Source organism: Papio anubis, chromosome 5, assembly GCF_008728515.1.
Source record: "Papio anubis isolate 15944 chromosome 5, Panubis1.0, whole genome shotgun sequence".
In the NCBI taxonomy this organism is placed as follows: domain Eukaryota; kingdom Metazoa; phylum Chordata; class Mammalia; order Primates; family Cercopithecidae; genus Papio; species Papio anubis.
In genome coordinates, this window is record NC_044980.1 from 103954285 (window position 1) to 103974456 (window position 20172).

The window sequence follows — 20172 nt, forward strand, 5'->3', positions numbered from 1 at the left end:
ACGGAACCAAAGTCACGCCTCCCATGTGAGCTCTGGAGGGAGAACTTTATGTGTTGCACTGAGGGCAGTCTCCGGAAACGCGATTCGCAGCGGGCGCCGGAAGCGGTCTTCTGTCTTCAGCTCTAGCAGATGACTGTTCCACTGGACACGCTGAAGGGACTGGATACGTGTTTTCCTTCAGGACCAGAGCTGAGCTGAGCCGGGATCGCGGCGGCAATGGAACGGGCCTCAGAAAGGCGCACGGCCAGCGCGCTGTTTGCGGGGTTCCGGGCCTTGGGACTTTTCAGCAACGACATTCCACACGTGGTGCGGTTCAGCGCGCTCAAGCGCCGGTTCTATGTAACAACCTGCGTGGGCAAGAGTTTCCACACCTATGACGTGAGTGACTTCTTTCGTTGACTTCCCAGGAACCACCCTCCTTGGCCCCTAACTCTGTCCTGGAGCAATCCGGTTCACCCTTACCATCTACCACGGGCTTCCCTTCTTTAACCCCTCCCTGTCCTATTAATATTTCGCCATCCGGTCACATCCACGTGCTGATTTAGCACTTGCAGTCCTCCTGGGGCGAGTTTCAGAGGCAGCCTGGCCAAGGGGAAACTGCTAGATAACCCCTCAGTTGTATGGCAATAATACTTGTTCAGTGAATATTTATTGACCTTCCCTTGAAGGTGGAAACATAATTAAGACAAACCTCTACCTCTTGCATTCTTAATGAGAGAGAAAAACATGCACGCTATTACGTTATTGGTGACACGAGCTGGGTTAGAAATTCACTCTAGGTAACATTGGGAGAACCGCAGATGGTGAGATTAATTACCGTTAGGGAAAGTATTTGATGGCAATCAGTTATTTTCAACTAATGCAAAGTGTCTGGCACTGTCACTCTAAGCCTTGCAGCCGTTTCTTTGCAAGATAGGTATCGTTATACTGTAGCACCTTTATATAAACTACAAAAGTAAATTTCAGATAAATTACTTGTTAGTGTTGATTTTTTTCTCCTTTAATGGCTCATAAATCATTGTAATAGTGTCTCTTGTTTACTTGTTTCTTTTGTCTTCTCCAAAAGAGTGTAAGCTCTGTGAGAGCGGGAACCTTGATGAGGATGATAATAGTGTTAAATAAGTACTTTATTTTCTGGAAAACATGTTGTAGAGTTGTCTCTCTTGGAGGATTGTGAATGGCTTATTAGCAAGAAGAGCTGGGAGTTAGGAACCAGTTGAGTTAGTGGAAGAGGAAAGTGAGGGCAGAGCTGAGGTTAAGAGCAATTGGGTTTCTCAGAGTCTGAGTTGGTAATGGAGACAGGGTGGGTTAGAACCATATCATTAAGATATCATGTGAGAGTATTTAGTGTTACCATTCTCTACACTTGTTCCTTGCTTGCTAAGTTTTACTTTTGCTGGTTAATGTTTTCTTCCTTGAAATGTAATTTTTCTAAGTTTATTACTTAAATAATTCTTGAAATCTTGTCTTTGGTACAGTGTCTTTCCTGACACTGCGTTACACACAGACACAGGTGTTTTTCCCTATATTCAACTTCCAAAGAAACCCTGTGGTGAGGAGAGTAACATATTTGCACATTTTATAAAGTTAACAATTTACTTACTGTGCATTGACATTTAGTCATAATAAAGATGGCTTTTAACGTCTCGTCTAGTGCTAACACTGATGATACATTCGTAACATCATGGCATGTAAATGTTCTTTACCCAGACTGTACACTGCTCAGATTAACCAATGCATTGGGCTATGACCTCTGAAACAGAAAATACTTGGGAGTAAAAAGAAAAAAAAAAAATGGAGCTAATGAACTTAAGTCACTAATTGGGTCTACAAGTGCTCTATCCCATGACTATGGCTGTATATGCTGTCCCCAGTCAGACTTCCTACAGTCCTACAAATTAGTTTCTTCTGCAGGGGAAACTAGACAAGTTGTGAATAGGTGGTGATAGTGATGGTAGCAGCTATCATGTATTGAGCAATTACTATATGACTGACCCCATTCTGTTTTACACAAATTTATTCATTGAATCCTCATAACAATCCCATAAAGTAAATAAATACCTGTTTTACAGATGAAGAATTTGAGGCACAGGGAACTTATTTTTCCAGGGTCATACAGCTGGATCAGTAGCCATGATTGGGGTGAGCAAATTACAGTCTGCAAGCCAGTCTAGCCCACTGCTTGGCTTTGTATGACCCAGGAGTTATGAATGATTTTGACATGTTTAAATGTTTTTGGGGGTAGGCTGGGGGTGGGGAGAAGGATATTTCATGACATGAAAACTATGTGATAATCAAATTTCAGTACCTATAGGTAAAAGTTTGATATACCCATGCACATTATTTATGTATTAAGTATGACTGTTTTCATGCTATGGTGGCAGAAGCTAGTAGTTGCAACAGAGACCACATGCATTGCCTGCAAAGCCTAAAATAGTTAATATGTGGCCCATTATAGAAAACATTTACCTACCCCTTCCATTACCACTCCTGGTGAAATATAGTTGAAAATATAAACTTCCCTAGTAATGAAAATTAGAGTCAGTAAGTGTCTTTCTTACGAAGGACAGCATAGCAAATATACGTGTGAGGTTATAGCTTACTCTTCAGGTGTTAGGTTATTATGATTGTGTTTGTTAATGAAAATTTAACCCTTTTTCTTTTTTTAAACAGGTTCAGAAACTTAGTCTGGTTGCAGTAAGTAAGTATGGACTTTATTCTGAATTTATGCACATGTAAAAAAATTTTTTTTATTTTGACATAAATTTGAGACTTACAGAACATATAAGGAAGCCAGGGTAACATGTATGTCTTATAAACTTACATTATCAGCAACAAAAAAGGGTGCCAGGATAGAATCATGTTTTGCTTTCAGTTGTTACGTATCTTTATTTTCTTTAATCTGGAACAGTTCTTTAGACTTTCTTTGTACTTGATGACATTGACACATTGACATTTTTGGAGTACAGGCTCATTTAGAATGTCCTTCAGTTTGAGATTTTTTGACATTTCTTCAGGATTAGATTCAGGTTGTACCCGTTGGGAGGAATCACGGTGAATTGTATCAGAAGGCACATGCTGTTGGTTGGTTCTGTTCCTGATAGTGATTGGTTAGGAGGCTCTATTTTAAAGTTAGGCGGGGCGCGGTGGCTCACACCTGTAATCCCAGCACTTTGGGAGGCCGAGGCAGGTGGATCACGAGGTCAGGAGATCAAGACCATCCTGGCTAACACAGTGAAACCCCATCTCTACTAAAAATACAAAAAATTAGCCAGGTGTGGTGGCAGGTGCCTGTAGTCCCAGCTACTCAGGCGACTGAGGCAGGAGAATTGCTTGGATCCAGGAGGTGAAGGTTTCAGTGAGCCAGATCGTGCCACTGCACTCCAGCCTAGGCAATAGAGTGAGACTCTGTCTTGAAAAAAAAAAGAAAATTAAAAAAAAATTAAGTTAGTGTTTTGTCCTTTGTAACGGATAAGTATCTTTTGGTAATATGCACTGGGACTGTGTAAATATCCTAGTACTCTTCAAAGTCATTACCTGCTGCTTTTAGTATTTTATGATGATACTTGCCTGAATCAGTTATTAATATGATGGTTGCCAAATGCATGTTGATTATCCTTAATCCAAAAATTTGAAACCCAAAATGCTCCAAAGTCTGAAACTCTTTGAGAGCCAACATGATGTTCAGAGGGAAATATGCATTGGAACATTTCTGATTTCAGACTTTCAGATTAGGAATATTCACCTGGTTATGCAAATAGTCCAAAATCCGAAAAAATCTGAAATCTGAAACACTTCTTGTCTCAGGCATTTCAGATAAAGCATAGCTTTTAGTGATTTTCTTTTCCCATCATTCCTTCTACTGTAAGGAAAAGTTTTCCCTTTTCTCACATTTTGGTATTTCTTTCCAATGGAAGGAATTTTAATAATAGATTAGAAGGCAGAAGAAAGGCATTGGAACTTAAGTTGAATACAAAATTGAATGAAAAATCTATAAAACAGGATTATGCAAACAAATCCTAATATGGAATTTGCAGCTTGAAAGTACAACAATCCTCTGTCTACTAACTCTCCTGCCCCAAAAGAGGAAATGGAAATGTCAGTGTGACCAGGATACTGAGAAAAGAATCATATGTCACGTGAGAAATGCTAAAGATTGATAGGCATATTTCTCTTGGAGAAGACTGTAGAAACAATATTGTCTTTAAATGTTTTAGGAGTAGGCATATAGAATACCATATGGAATATTTTTGGGTTGGTCCAAAGTTAGAGATTTAGATTTTGAGTTACTTTTAAAATTTTTCTGAAGTTATTAGTGAACTTGATGTTCCAGAAGATATTCACATGGGTCAGGCGTGGTGGCTTATACCTATAATCCCAGCATTTTGGAAGGTTGAGGTGGGCAGATCACCTGAGGTCAGGAGTTCAAGACCAGCCTGTCTAACATGGCGAAACCCCGTCTCTACTAAAAACACAAAAATTAGCTGGGCGTGGTGGTGCACACCTATAATCCTAGCTACTCGGGAGGCTGAGGCAGGAGAATCAGTTGAACCTGAGAGGCAGATGTTGCAGTGTGCCAAGATTGCATCACTGCACTCCAATCTGGGCGACACAGTGAGACTCCATCTCCCAAAAAAAAAAAAAAAAAGATGTTCACATGAAGCCTGGGTGACTGTCAGAGCTTTGTGTATCAGATGACAGTTTTTTCCAAATAACCTCAAAAAGCTTCTTTTCATTTCTCTAGGATTATGTTTTTATTTCTGCAAATCCTAGACATTCTCTTAGGGAAGGACAAGGTGATTTCCTATCCTTTGTTTGATAGTTACTATTAGATATTTAAAATATTTTAGTCAAAATTTTATACTCTGATTCTCAACTTTGATCTTTATATATTTTTTTAAATTATAACCATGAAAAATGTTGTACGTATACTTGAGGTTTCTGGTTAACATCTTAAAAATCCCTGTTTCTTTCATTTGGTATTTGCTAGGTAATTCTGTTCCACAGGATATCTGCTGTATGGCAGCTGATGGCAGATTAGTCTTTGCTGCTTATGGAAATGTTTTCTCTGCATTTGCCCGTAATAAAGAGGTTGGTATCACTAAACTGCTTGTTTGCAGTCAGTAGTTGTTTGTTGTGATAGTGGAGGGAACTTTAATTCTGTCATTCTTTACCTGGCACACTCTGGAACTCTATAGTATTCTTTTTTTTCTAATGTATATTCAGTTTTCTGGAGGAAGATAAATTTTCAGAAAAGGCTTACTTAAAACTGGTGCTTTCCTTCAGTTTCTTTGCCCAGAGATGAATATCAGAATAACTTGGAGAGTTTCTTCAAAATTTTTTATGCCCAGTCAGTTCCCATCTCAGGAGTTTTCTGTTTCGTATATTTGTAGAGATGGGACGTAATGTGTATTATTAAGTGTATTTTAAAAATACTTTCCTGGAAAAGTTCATATTTGCACTACCACTTTATGTGGGTTGATTATTCATTATGCATAATTCAGCTTATAACTCTTTTTCTGAAAACCAGATGCCTGTTCCCTATTTAGAGAAAGCTAGATTCTGTTTTCTCCACTGCTAAGGAAAGATCTTTTCTGGTCTAAATTTACCAGTTGGTTTCTGAATTTGTCCTGGAATAACTAGGTTGAGAGGTGACCTGGCCTTAATGGTCTAGAATGAAAGGAAATGTAGGAATGGGAATACAAGGATAGCCAAATGATAGTATCACTGTACTTGTCAGGGACTTGGAGTGAGGTGGTTCCCACAGTCTTTCATCATCACTACCTGTGGCAGAGGAAGGTAACTTATCTGTAGAGTTCTTTAATGGAAGGTGTTCAGATTTTTAGAATTGGAAAAAATGTTTATTTTTGTATTGTTGTTTATAGTTTTTCCAGGGAGATATATATGATTTACATGAGGAGACTTTATCCCATATGTATATTCTATATGTGGTTCAGATGCAGAGACTTTAATAAAGGACCTTTATGCACAAGTGTGGTCAGGGTTAGGGGAACAAAGTAGGGGTGGGGAGGCATCGGACACTGTCAACTGTAGGAAGTTGTTACCACCCCTAAGGCCAAAGGGCCAAGGAGAAGAAACAGTGTTACTGGAATCTGGTGAGAACTGAAACCATGGAGAAGGGGCTATACTTATGGAGGGATCAGCTACTGTAAGGATCTCTGTCAAAGCAGAAAGGTATGGGGAAAAAGACCCTATATCCCCCTTTCCCATCTCATTTGAAAGCCAGTTGGTGATGGAGTCTGTAGAGATCAGCCTTCTGGAATATACCATCTCGCTAGGATATATGTAGTTGCACTGATTGAATTGGGTGAGGGAACTAGTTGTGTGTGCACGCCTCCTCTCTAACCTAAGTTGGAAGACTGAGCTTCAAAGGTCTCATTTCTTTGTACTAAATGGACAGTTTACTTCCTTATTGTTGAACTGGCTGAGGGAGCAGATGAACATGCCTAGTTCCTTCATATCTATGCGTTCATCCTAACCTTGAATAATCAAAAGTTGGGGTACATTTCTTAACAGAAGCATCTCCGGATTAGCTTGTTTTTGGGATAATATGAATAATATGACATGATGACTGAGTAATAATATGAAATTCTTTTAAACTTCGATATTGTAGATAGTACATACCTTTAAGGGTCATAAGGCAGAAATCCATCTGTTGCAACCCTTTGGAGACCACATTATCTCTGTTGATACTGACAGCATTCTTATTATTTGGCACATATATTCAGAAGGTAAGAGTTAACTCACTTATTTGCTTTATCTTAGGGTAGTATGTGTTTAATTAAAATTTAAAATCTATGTAAATATCTATGCCAGAGATTTTGCCTGTAAATAGTAAGAAATTTAAAAAATTAAAAATCTTTAACATGTATAAGAAAAAAGTTCTAAGTAAGAAAGAGATAAACAACTGTAGCAAGGTAACTACTTATAAACTGTTTAATGTGCTTACCTCAACTAATGTATTTTCCATTGCAGTTCTCCAACTTTAATGATTTGTTATATTCTCTGTGGAGTGAATATTGATGTATTTGCATGCCTGAGTAATTCTTGTTTTGTATTTTCAACTTTTAGTAAAGGAGACTGTAATAGTACACTTGATCTTGTAATCTGAAGGAAAAGTACATCCATTTCCTAGGGATATGAGTCAGTTTCTTTCAACTGTGATAGTCTTAGACAGTGGCTATGTTTGTGGGATTATGTATCTTTAAACAGGAAGAATTTATCCCTAGGATGTGTACACCTTTCCTCAATAAAATACTGGGTTCATTATGAATTGAATCTTTTAAGTTCTTTAATCTGGTTACATTTTTAGCTTATATTGCCTCTTGGTTATTTCATTGTTCAATACACTGTGTTTTTTTTTTTTTTCTTTTTCTTTTTCTTTTTTTCCTTTTTTTAGTAAATATCCTGAAGATTACATTTCTGGGAATTATTCCAAGTTCTTATTTCAGATTAGTAACCCTTTTCTTGTTTTGTGTTTGCTCAAGTAGAGGGAGGGAACAGAATTCCAAAAGTATTCCTTGTGTAGATAGAAGTTAAAAGGGCTTTTATTAGGTTACAGGATCTGGTTCTTACATTCCAGCAGATTCTCTTGATGCTGATGGACCAGCTTTTTTGTTGCTGTTATAGCAGCATATTGAACCAGTATCTTCAGAGCCATTTGTAGTGACAAATAAAGTCAAGGATCTCTTAAAATAACATTCAAAGTAAAGTTTATATAATTTTCACCTATACTGTACTTCCTAAACTGGGGTACCCATACCCCTGGGATTGTACAGCAGTGTACCAGAGAGTATGTGAACCTAAAGCTTAAATGAAATGTACCTTCTTTGATACTCAAATTTATTGGAAAATATAGTGAAACATTGTTTTAATCATGGAGGAACTGTAAAGTAAAAACCAGAATTCAAACATAGAAATTTTGAATGTAACCAAAGATTTCAGAGAGTTTTTTGATCTTGGAGCAAGCGACCACTGGTTATGGCACCCCCAACTCCACAGGGTTATAAGTTTTTTTCTTTTCCTTTATTAGAGGTTCTTTTGTGGAAATGTGTGAGAAGTACTCTTAATAGTTTCACTGAGGTGTGCCTTTTATTTTTGGCATTTTTTGAGTGACCCATCAAACTTTCTAGATAGTTGGCTTTTCATTCCTTGAAAGAGCTAAGTATAAGTACTTCACTTGGAATATCCACTCCTGTCTGTTGATCAAATTACAGAAACATTAATGCTAATCCTTAGGATCTTTTTTTTTTTAACTTTATTATCCTTTTCTGGAAAGTAATTCAAAAGTGAATGAAACTTTTAATAGTATTTTTATTAGAAGTTGTAGAAAATTTTTGACAGTCTAAATTACATTTACAAGTTGCCCCTCATTTATTTTATTTCTCAAGGAATGTTTATAGATTAGTATCTAAATCTGTGGTTTATTTTAGCATATAAATCTTTGATATGATAGACTTACTTTAAGTGATAAATATATGTTTATATAAAACATTTTAAACTGTTTTATAACAAATAATTTTAACTTTCACTTTTGTAGAAGAATACCTGCAGTTGACTTTTGATAAATCAGTATTTAAAATTTCTGCAATTCTGCATCCAAGTACCTACTTGAATAAAATACTGCTGGGCAGTGAACAAGGAAGCCTGCAGTTGTGGAATGTAAAATCTAAGTAAGTGTTTTAGTTAGAAAATAATATAGTTGTCACCTTATCCTCATCAACTACTTCCTAATGCATACTTAGGTCTCATTTATCCCTGTCCTTATATATTTATTTGGAGGGTTGTCTATAAATACAGTTGGTCCCCTATATCAGAGGAGTCAACCTCGGATCAAAAATATTCAAGGAAAAATAGATAAATAATAATACAACAATAAAACATCACATTTTAAAACAGTACAGTATAACAGCTATTTACATAGTATTTACATTATATTAGCTTTTATAAGTAAGCTAGAGATTATTTAAAGTATATGCATAAATGTGTGAAAGTTGTATGCAAATACCACACCATTTTATGTAAGGGACTTGAGCATCTGTGAATTTTGGTATCAGCAGAGAGGTTGGGGAAGTCCTGGAACCAATCCCCCACAGATACTGAGATATAACTGTATGTTTGCTTTTGGAGCTATTGTTGCTGGCATCACATATGTGAAAGCTGGCATGTGATCCTGACACTTGTTAGACAGCTTCATAAATGCTCACTGAAAAGTATGTACTAATGACCTAATAACTAAAGAACTGCTATAGAGAAGGCTCTAATAAAGTAATAGGAGATCCATCAGAAAATAATAATTATGAGATTATGACTAGGGAGGCTCTAATTTTCCATACATGAAGATTTTCTATACATGAACATGGTAAAGGATGGAAAGGCAAATCAATGACAATGTAGTGCTAGCATTTAGAAATGACTTTTCGGGTTTAAAGTACTTCCATCGCCTCCCATAGATATGGCACATATCTGTAATATTGGTGTAGCTGGAGGGCTGGATACTCAATTTTGAATACTTCTACCCATTATTTAAACATTTATCAGTAGAAAAAGGTGGCAGCTCACACTTGTTTGTGTAGCATTTTGAAAAGCAAACAAATATTTGACTGTCCAAATTGTTTTTTCCAAAGTCCTTATCAATTCAAAAGGGAAAGTAAGATTATTAAAGATTTAATGATTTGAATCAGTGTTTCATTTCAGTTTAACAGATACCATTGACTGCCTACTTTGTGCTAGGTTCAGGGATAGTGACTGAAATACTGTCTTTGCCCATTTACATAATTTAGTACATGATTTAATACTTTAATGATAATTATAATGATTTCAGATACCTCTGTTTGCTCCATGGATGTGTTATTTGTCATTCATGGCTTGCTTCTGAAATTGAGAGCAGCATTACTGTTGTCATATGACAGTCATATATCATGCAAATAATATTGTTATTAAAATATAAGTTATTCCCTTTCATGATGATGTTTCTATAAAGATATTGCAGTCCTAAATTTTTTTTACTGTAGTCTGTAATATAACATGGTTTTTACTCATGTATTTTTTTTTTCCACTTAGGACATTTTATTTCTTAAAGAGGTGGCATAGCATAGTAGTTAGTTTGAGATCTAGAATTTGGACAATATTGCTAACCTTGTGACGTTAGTTTAATTATCAGAATAGTGTGTGGAAGAGTAAGAACTTAATAAATATCACCTATTATTATTTCACTTTTTAATGTGTAGCCGATATTGTTTTCCTCATATATATATGTCTTTCAACTATTTTTCTTCTTATAGTAAACTTCTATATACATTTCCAGGATGGAAACTTGGAGTGACAGCTCTTCAGCAGGTTAGTATTTTTCTGTTAAGTCAAAGAGGAAACAAAGTTAATAGGAAAATCCTTTAGTTTCAGGAATCAATGATAATTTTAGACGTAAAGACAAAACAATATATAGCTTAGTTTACCTTAAAATTGTTAGCCTGAGGAAATAGTGTTTTGGAAATGTAAGTTAAAACAAGTAATAATGCCTTTGCCAATAACGCTTATGGAGTCCTTTGTGCTTATAGTTTGACTTTAAACCTGTGATTGCTATAGATCCTTGTTACTAATCATTTTGCAAGTATATGTATTCCATTGTCTTGTGTAGCTTGGAAATGAGTGTTCAGCAATGCAAGGGGTATTGTAAGTCATGCAGAGAAATTTGTCAAGATGTTGAGATTTATGGTTTGAAATTATTGGAGCCAAAATCCTAATGTTTGATTCGATGATGGACTATTTAAGAAATAACTGCTTTTTTTAATGTGCAAAATATGTATAAATAAATAAATGCATGTCTACAGCAAATCCTGTGTTTCTATTGGCCACATATGTAGCCAGTATACCCTTATCTTTCTCAGTACCCATTGTCTATACTTGCCCAATTTATATGTATTCCTTATCTTCTCTTACCACCATCAACCTAGCTCCACTTTTGCCTATCCAGAAGACTCCGTAAGTATCAGAGGATTAGGTCCCTTGAGGACAAGGGATTATATATTTTTTTAGTATCTCCAGTTTCTACACAGGGTCTCATGCATAGTAGACAGCTGATGACAAATTAATAAAACGTGTAACCTGATTCCATTCTGTAATGATATTGGACATTGATCTTTGCTAAAATAGAGAAATTCATAATAGATCCTGTATGTAAGACTTGTATTATAGACCGTTATAACCATAGAATATTAGAACTGGAACAGACTAACTGTATAACTTTTTTTACCTTTCTTCTTTCTAGGAATTGTCTCCTTTTACTGTTTCCATCCAGTCCAGTGATCTGTAATGATTTTATACATAGGTTTCTTTTTCTGTTGTGGCTGTTTTCTTTCTAAAATCTTACCAGCTAGGTTTTGGGAATGAGGATGGGGTGTTGACTGGCAGAATTGAAGCTGGGAAGTAATTTGGAAAAGTTGTTTCTGAATACTTCTATGCTGAATAAAAAAGTATGCTGGAATGGTAATACTTGTTGAGTTTTTCTGCCATCTTTAAGAAGATACTTCATTATTTCTTTTGACAGCACCTAATAAATGATGCATATCATCAGGATTATTAAAGCTATTTTGCTTTAGAAAATAAAAGTTTGAATAATCTAATTTTTAGGCACCAGCTGTGGATGTTGTTGCTATTGGTCTTATGTCAGGTCAAGTTATCATACACAACGTTAAATTTAATGAAACATTAATGAAGTTTCGTCAAGACTGGGGACCCATTACTTCAATATCATTTCGCACAGGTAACTTTTAACTTATTGATAGAAGATAAGAACATTTAAAATTCATTATTTAAAAGTCAAATGTTTTTTGTCTTCTGGTAGCTTAATCTAATAGAAGTGAATGAATACTGGAGTAAAAGGCAAAGAAATATGAATAGATTATTGGTATATAGTTCTTTCTAACTTTATGGATTAAAAGGGAAGAGAGAATTCTTATTTTGGGGGATCTAGAAGTATTTTTCTTGATGTATTTTATTTTAATAACAGATGGTCATCCAGTAATGGCAGCTGGAAGCCCATGTGGCCATATCGGACTCTGGGATCTGGAAGACAAAAAATTAATCAACCAAATGAGAAATGCACACTCTACAGCAATTGCCGGACTGACATTTCTCCATAGAGAGCCACTTCTTGTCACAAATGGCGCTGACAATGCTCTCAGGGTATTAGGATTGTTGTTATCTTCCTGACTCATCTAACTTACCCTTTGGGTTATTACAAGCTTGCTTTAATGTGTCAGCTTTCAACCTAGGAGATGAAAGGAATATGGAATGAGATACTGGTATAGATGAGACAAAAAGCACAGCAGGTGACATGATTGCAGCGTAGCGGGAAAGAATTACAGTTTATTTCTCTCCCAGTACCCACTCCCTCCCTTGTAGCTCTAGGGTCACTGGCTTAGCAAGCACTACTCAATGCCAGTTGATTTATGTAGGGGGTGATTTGACTACTTGCAGATCAGATGGAACATTGTAGAAGAACTTTACATTTTTATTTCTTGGCAGATATGGATATTTGATGGTCCTACAGGTGAAGGCCGACTTTTGAGATTCAGAATGGGTCATAGTGCTCCTCTTACCAGTATCAGATATTATGGACAGAATGGACAGCAGATTCTAAGTGCAAGTGAGCTTCTGTTTCATACTATTAGTTTATTCCAGCAAGTATTGAGATGTGGGTGCCCAGTGTTAGGTTTGATATTTATACATATTTAGATTCACATATCTCTTTGAGTGACTTAGAAGTCTGGGTAAAACTAAGAGTCCTTTTTGTCTACTTGAGAAGCACTGTAGATATTATTATCTGTGCTTAATGTGTCCTTCTGTTTACTAATCCTCAGAGACAGAATGGTCAGATTCTAAAAATTCTGTTAGTCTGCTGAAAATTATTAGTACCTCATTTTCATTTTATCCTTTGTTTTTACTAAATGCCATTCTATAAAATGTTCAATATTTTAATGAAGTAGTTGCAATCTGGTTTTCCCTTTAAACTGTCCCAAACTGTAACTTCAAGATTTTCAAATTGAATTTTATAAAATTTGTGATTCACATAGTCCCTTGTTTTGATAAAGCTTGATTAGAGATTTTCTGTGTATATCAACAGGTCAAGATGGAACTCTTCAGTCATTTTCCACAGTACACGAAAAATTCAATAAGAGCTTGGGACATGGTAGGTCCTTTGCAAGACAGAAAATAAGCTGGTCACGAAAGAAACATTTTGACATTCTGTGAAACAACTGGAAGAGGTTTCATTAATGCATTTTATTTTTTCTTGGATGAACTAGATAAACATGTATGGAAGAGGTAGTAAGATTCCTAGGATCAAAGTTGCTATAGAAGTGGTTGAGGTTCTGCTATGAGGTTATTGAAAAAGGTTAGACATCTTGGGTGGTAAAAACATACGGTTGCCACCCAAAAGATGTTGATGGCCTTACTTGAGCTACTGTACAGTGCACAGTTTTTAAAATGGAAGGTAGCTTAGAGAAAGCATCAAAGTAAGCAGCATCCAATTATTTTGCTTTAAAGCAATCATTTTGTTCTCTTTCCCTTTTCATAGTTTCCAGCCTTTGAAAGATTTTATTAAACAACAAAATCTTATTCAGTTTTATTATTAATAATTTTAAGTGACTATCTTATACAATTCATGCATGTATATAAATTTAAACATTTTTTAACAATATCTAAAATAACTTTTCTTAGAATTAAAAAATAACAGTGGCAATAACATCTTTTGTTTTTGACTTAAATGGGAATGTCTTGAACTTTATAGTTATAAGACAATGATAACTTTTCTTTTATATACACTTTTTATTAAGAAGGATTCATAGCTATCTATGTTCCCCTCTCCCCCAACCTCAGGGTTAATAAATAAAAAGAGAGTCAAACGTAAAGGACTTCAGAATACCATGTCAGTGAGACTTCCACCCATCACAAAGTTTGCAGCAGGTAAGTAACTTCATACTGTGTTTTGAGAAGTTCTCCTTTGTCATTTATTTCCTACTGTGTGCTATTTTATTTTCTCTGTTTTAATAAATGCTTTTACAAATATTAATAAGCATTCAGAAGGTAACCCCAGGTGCATGCTGGTGTTGTGTGAAGACTAAAAATGAGTTATTTTAAATGTAACTTCTCATCTATTAACCGTAGGCTTTGCTCTTCTCTATAACAGGTATTTATAATATTTGATTTTATAGCCTTTCTTTTTGTTTTGTCATATACCTAGTATAATGAAAGTTACTAATGTAAGAAGAACTGGAACAGCAAAGTATGAGAACACAGAGGTCTGACTAATTAAGATCTAAGACTACTGAGGTCTTAGTATACTATGTCATTTGATCAATGCTTCTTTCAAAGAAGTGATTTTAAGAAAAATATAGATAATGGGTTTGTTGCGTGAAATCTATCATGGGAAATTACTGTGTAGGCACCATTTCTATTTGAAAGTTATTATTATGACACCTTTCTGTTTTCTTAGAGCTTGAATGATGTTTCTAAATACATTTGAATCACATCACTCATCTGCTTAAAATTTTTTAGTGGCTTCTTACACCTTTAGAGTGGAATCTCATCTCCTTAACATGACTTCCAAGACCTTTTGTAGTGTGGTCCTGATTGCCTTGCCCTACTCCTGTCCCTCCCAAGAAGATACTACACTTACTTGCTGTCCTCTGTTTTGTTCGTTTTTTCTTGTGCATGTTATCCCCCCTGCTAATTTCTACTTGTTCTACCACTCTATCCAGAGAGCCATTTACTTTCCCCAAATCTCCTGAGTGGTCTTATAAGAAAACACTATCATACTTTATGATATGATAATTTCTTCTAATTAGAATCTCTTGGTAGGTATGTTAATTAGCTTGATTTAGCCATTCCACAATGTATACATATCACAACATTATGTTCTATGCCATAAACATAACTACACACACTTTTTATTCGTCAATTAAAAAATAATAACCTCTTGTTAGATTGGAAACATTGCTATCAGGTATTACCTGTTTGTTTTACCATTGTATCCGTAGTGTCTGAAATATTACCTGCCTAATAAGTAATAGATGAATAACAGAATGAAAAGTAATTTGATTATGATTTTCATTACGTTTTAGAGGAAGCTCGTGAAAGTGACTGGGATGGTATCATTGCTTGCCATCAAGGTAAGCTATCTTGCTCAACCTGGAATTATCAAAAATCTACAATAGGTGCTTACTTTCTCAAGCCAAAAGAGATGAAGAAAGATGACATAACTGCAACAGTAAGTGAGCTTGTTTATAAATCTTCTCTTTAAAACTTTCTTATGGAAATCTTGTTATACTCAAGGTTTCTGATCATAATATTGATTGAAAGAACGTAGTTTAACATTTTAAAGCACTGCGTAACCCAAGGCCACAAAGATTTGCTCCTGTGGCTTCTAAGAGTTTTCTAGTTTTAGCTCTTATATTTAGGTTTATTCTCTCTGAATCGATTTTTGTGTATGGTATGATAAAGGGGTCCAAATTCGTTTTTTCGCATGTGGATATCCAGTTGTCCCAGCACTATTTGTTCAAAAGACTATTCTTTCTCCGTTAATGATCTTGTTACCTCTACTGAAAGTCATTTGACCTTTTATGTAAGAATTCATTTCTGGACTCGGAATTCTCTTCCATTGGTCTGTATGTCTGTTCTTATACCAGTACCACACTGTCTTGATTTTGGTAGCTTGTGGTAAGTTGTGAAATCAGGAAGTGTGACTTCTCCAGGTTTTTTGTTCTTTTTTCAAGATTGTTTTGGCTCTTCTGGTCCCTTGTATTTCCATATGGATTTTAGAATGAGCTTATCAATTTCTGCAAAAAAAAAAAGCAGCTACAATTTTGATAGGGATCTCATTTTGATTTTGCAGATCAGTTTGAGTGTTGTCTCTGATCTATGAACATGGGGTGTTTTTCCATTTATTGAGATTTTTCTTAATTTTTCAACAATATTCTGTAGTTGTTTGTATATAAGTCTTACACTTCTTTGGGTACATTTTTCCTAGTATTCTTTTTAATGTTATTGAAGTAGAGTTTTTTTTTTTTTTTTTGGATTGTTCATTGAGAGTGTGTCAAAATGCAATTGATTTTTACATTATTGATCTCATATCTTGTAACCTTGCTGAACTTGTTTATTAGTTCTAATAGTTTTTAATAGATGCCTCTGCTTTTGAAAATGCTTATTAAAAGTGTAACTCAACATTCGACCCTGTTTTATACAACTGGCATCGTAAGTATGTATATTCTGTTCTCCGTAGTATGAAAATCCAGTCTTAAGTTTTTATATAATTTTCAAAACCATAAAGATTCTATCTTATGCTCCCTTAGGGACATTTACCTACATAGTTTTGAGTAATGGTTATAATAGTAGTGGTAATCACAGGTAACATTTTCTGTGTGATTACTTTGTTCCAGGCTCTCTGTCTAGCATGGATTATTTCATATTTTCCTCACAACAGTCCTACAGCACGGTGCATTGGTTAGGTGCTTTTTATGGACAGTAAAACAGGTTTTATGAGCAATATGCCTAAGATCAATGTAGTGAGTAAGAGGTAGAGCTGGGATTTTAACCTGAGACAATTCGTTCTAGAATCTATTCTTATAGCCCATAGGGATCACTCATAGAACATTTAGCATGTGTGTATACTATGATATGTGGCTGGAGTTGAGTCATTTGTCTGACAGTCTCAGCTATCTGGAACAAAGCCAGTAACTGATAAGTAATAAGCAAAAGTAAGTATAGAGAGCCTGTGCACTAAAGTACGATTTGTTACTCAAAAATAACACTCACGGGTTTATTTTTGCTTTGTTTGACTTAGATAATACATTAGAATGAATAAATTAGAAGAGATTGCCAGGAGCAGGCCAACTAAAAACAGTAACTTCCTTAAAAGACTATAATGCAGGACGGTGTAGGGCCTGTATTACTTGTAGGTTACAGCGTACGAGCTCCTTTAGTTTCCTAATTGTATAACTATACAACATAGCGTAAACATTTATGAATTTTTCAAAATAGGTCAGCTTAATGTTTGTGTTTCATTTAGGAAGATAAAATGTTTTTTAACCATAGTAATTTCCTATCTGAAATACATATTTTTTTTTAAAGAAATCTTTATTTAGAAAAATGTATGTATGTAAAACGTATTTATGTGATGCAGTGTAAATATGTCTTGACTCAGTGGTATGTCAGACTTTATGTTGCTTTCCTTAGTTAAATAAACCTTCATTAAATCCTTTCTATTTAGTTTGTATAAGTCATCTGTTTAGATGTAAATTCAATATAGATGTAAATTGAATTATCTCTTGGGTGGATGACATCTGACTGACACACATTGGCAATCAGTTATTTCTCCAGCAGTGACCAAATATGTAGCCAGTCTCATGTTTTCAATATAGAGAAAATATATTGACATAATATTGATATTTTAAGTATTAAAATGAGTTTATATTATGGAGGCTGCTTATAAACCAAATATTTTCTCTGTAGTGTCTTATATATTTCCTTCCTAATATGTCATAATTAAAACATTTTGGGCTTTTGCTTTGCCATTCTAACTAATGATACGTTTTTTGTTTGATGTCAGCCGTGGAAGCGGTTACAAAAGGCAAGACGAAAAGAAATTAGGCAAAAGGAATGTTTTGACTTTAGCCTTGTTAATAAATTAAAAATTGAAGGCTAGTCCTATATATAGTTCTCTTGACTTTGTACATTTAAATTGAGTTAACCTTAGTTATGTTTTGTTTTCTTAGATAATGATTCTTCATACTTTTTAAAGAATGGAGATAGAATCTAGCTTGTATGCTTGTACACCCAAATAAAATTACTTTATGTTTAAAAAAACTAACGAAGCAATTCATTTATCATACTTTTTTTAAATAAAAAGGAACAAGTAGATAAAAAATACTTTGGAAAGCATAAAGTGCAATAAAAATGTTAGTTATTTTCTTTGTCATTTGTGGGTTGTTTTTTTTCTTAAAGGCAGTGGATATAACTTCTTGTGGAAACTTTGCTGTAATTGGCCTCTCATCAGGAACTGTAGATGTATATAACATGCAGTCTGGTATACATCGAGGAAGTTTTGGCAAGGATCAAGGTATAGATTTTTTTTCTTTGTTTTTAATTAATATAGGTAGATACAAGACTAGTAGTAAAAGCTGGCATGTATAATCTTTAAGTGCTGGGCATTTTGCTAAAGTTGAAGATGGATTATAATCAACTCTATATGGCAGAGACTGCCATTGTATCATAAGGACCATGTTGAAAGAGAAAAGTCATGGATACCTAAGAGTTTTGTGGATATTATTCAGATTAATTTTTTATCTTCTCTCCTTTAAGCAGAAAATCTTAACAAACTTTTCAAACCTATGTTGTATCGATCTGATTTCTGTTTTTTTACTCGAACAATATTAATAATTAAGAATCTTCTTACACCCCTAAAATCCAGATTTATTTCAAGATTTTAAAGGATATTTAAGTGGCAGCTTATATATTTGAATGAAGGAATCACTGTGTGTATTGTTCAGAAAGAAACATTGCCAATTCTGATTTTTTTTCTTTTGACATCTACCTTACAGCTCACAAGGGATCTGTTAGAGGCGTCGCAGTGGATGGATTAAACCAGTTGACAGTTACAACTGGTAGTGAAGGATTACTCAAATTCTGGAACTTTAAAAACAAAATTTTAATTCATTCTGTGAGCCTCAGTTCATCTCCAAATATCATGTTGCTACATAGAGACAGGTAAACTTTTAATGATAATGGATTTTCTCTTTGATTCTTTCGGTAAAAGTTATAAAGTCACAAGTTACCAAGTGGGAAAAATCAGACGATTTAGTAAAGAACAACATTTGGCTTAATTTCTCCCAAAGTGTATTTGATTTAACCAAATTCAAGTGGATGTGAGACTTTAGTTTAAGGGTTTTTTGTTTATTAAAACTGGTGCATTTATCTTGCTAGTGGCATTCTGGGACTCGCCTTGGATGACTTCTCCATTAGTGTTCTGGACATAGAAACTAGGAAGATTGTCAGAGAGTTTTCTGGACACCAAGGCCAAATAAATGACATGGTAAAACAAACTCTAACTGATAAAACTTTACTCATTTCTACTTTTATTGGGGGGTGTTATCCTTTAATAGCCTTAAAATCATTATATGAGGTGGTCATCTATTTTAATTTGCAGGCTGTTTTTCAAAGATTTTAAAGGAAAATTTTGAATTGAAAGTTAATATTTTTCAGGGAGTTGATGCCATCAAATTGAAATGTAAGTTTTAGAGCTCATCTTTTTTTTTCATTAACTCTAAACAAGGCCAAATTATACTTTAGAGAATGAATGATCCATTGGCATATATGTCATTCTTAATATTAAAATAGGCTGGGAGAACTCATTTCTGTTTTACTGTGTATGGAATGAATTAATAGTAGGAAGCCATTTGCCTGGAATACCTGGTATCTGGTTTATTTTACTTTAGTGCTATTTTTAGAGTTTATATATCTTAACTCTGAAAGGGTTTAATTAATAAAAATATGCTTAAGTTTACTATTATATTCTTATAATGGGATGTATGATGGAAAGAAGTCAACTAGTTTAAAAAGCGTGTTTAATTAAAAAGTACTTTTAAAATAAATTTGTCACTTGAGGACCATATTAAGTATATGGTATCATTTTTCATCTATTGCAGATACCTTGATTTGCTTGAAAACAGAAAAAGTAAAATAAAAATAAAATCTTAATACTTAGTGACAAACCCAACAGCTACATTTACTAGTTCTCACACCAAAAATCAGAATTTACTCCTTTCCTTAAAAATTGAAGGAAAAAAACCTGGTCAGGACATTGTGTTCTGCAGATAGGAGGTTGGCAAAATTACACATCAACGGAATTTGTTTTGACAGCATCTGTAGAAACGAGGATGGGATTGGGTTAATTGTGCTGAAATGGCTCTTTTGCAGACATCTGTCAGTATCAACTTGCTCTTCCTATTTCTTTTTCAAACCTTGCTTTCAACTTGCGTATCTCGAGTTTCCTTGCTAAGTAATAAGGTACTCCCGTTAGTTAAATCTGTGAGCATTTATAACATGACTTTACCTGTCAGAATCATTCTTTCCCATCCTTTACTATCTGTACCGCCC

General features: G+C 34.7%; 1 protein-coding gene across 1 annotated transcript in view; it reads left to right on the forward strand.

The window, feature by feature from the left end:
• The first annotated feature begins 13 nt into the window (after nt 1–13).
• WDR36 (WD repeat domain 36) overlaps nt 14–20172 on the forward strand; it is a 37841-nt gene continuing 17682 nt past the window's right edge. Inside the window, exons 1-15 of the mRNA XM_003899986.5 lie at nt 14–378; nt 2674–2701; nt 4991–5091; nt 6635–6752; nt 8561–8693; nt 10305–10359; nt 11650–11782; nt 12029–12204; nt 12547–12667; nt 13145–13210; nt 13900–13986; nt 15144–15289; nt 18022–18136; nt 18618–18783; nt 19000–19108. Coding sequence (XP_003900035.4) covers nt 217–378; nt 2674–2701; nt 4991–5091; nt 6635–6752; nt 8561–8693; nt 10305–10359; nt 11650–11782; nt 12029–12204; nt 12547–12667; nt 13145–13210; nt 13900–13986; nt 15144–15289; nt 18022–18136; nt 18618–18783; nt 19000–19108 — 1716 coding nt within the window. The 5' untranslated portion in view covers nt 14–216. The remainder of the gene's footprint in view (nt 379–2673; nt 2702–4990; nt 5092–6634; nt 6753–8560; nt 8694–10304; nt 10360–11649; nt 11783–12028; nt 12205–12546; nt 12668–13144; nt 13211–13899; nt 13987–15143; nt 15290–18021; nt 18137–18617; nt 18784–18999; nt 19109–20172) is intronic.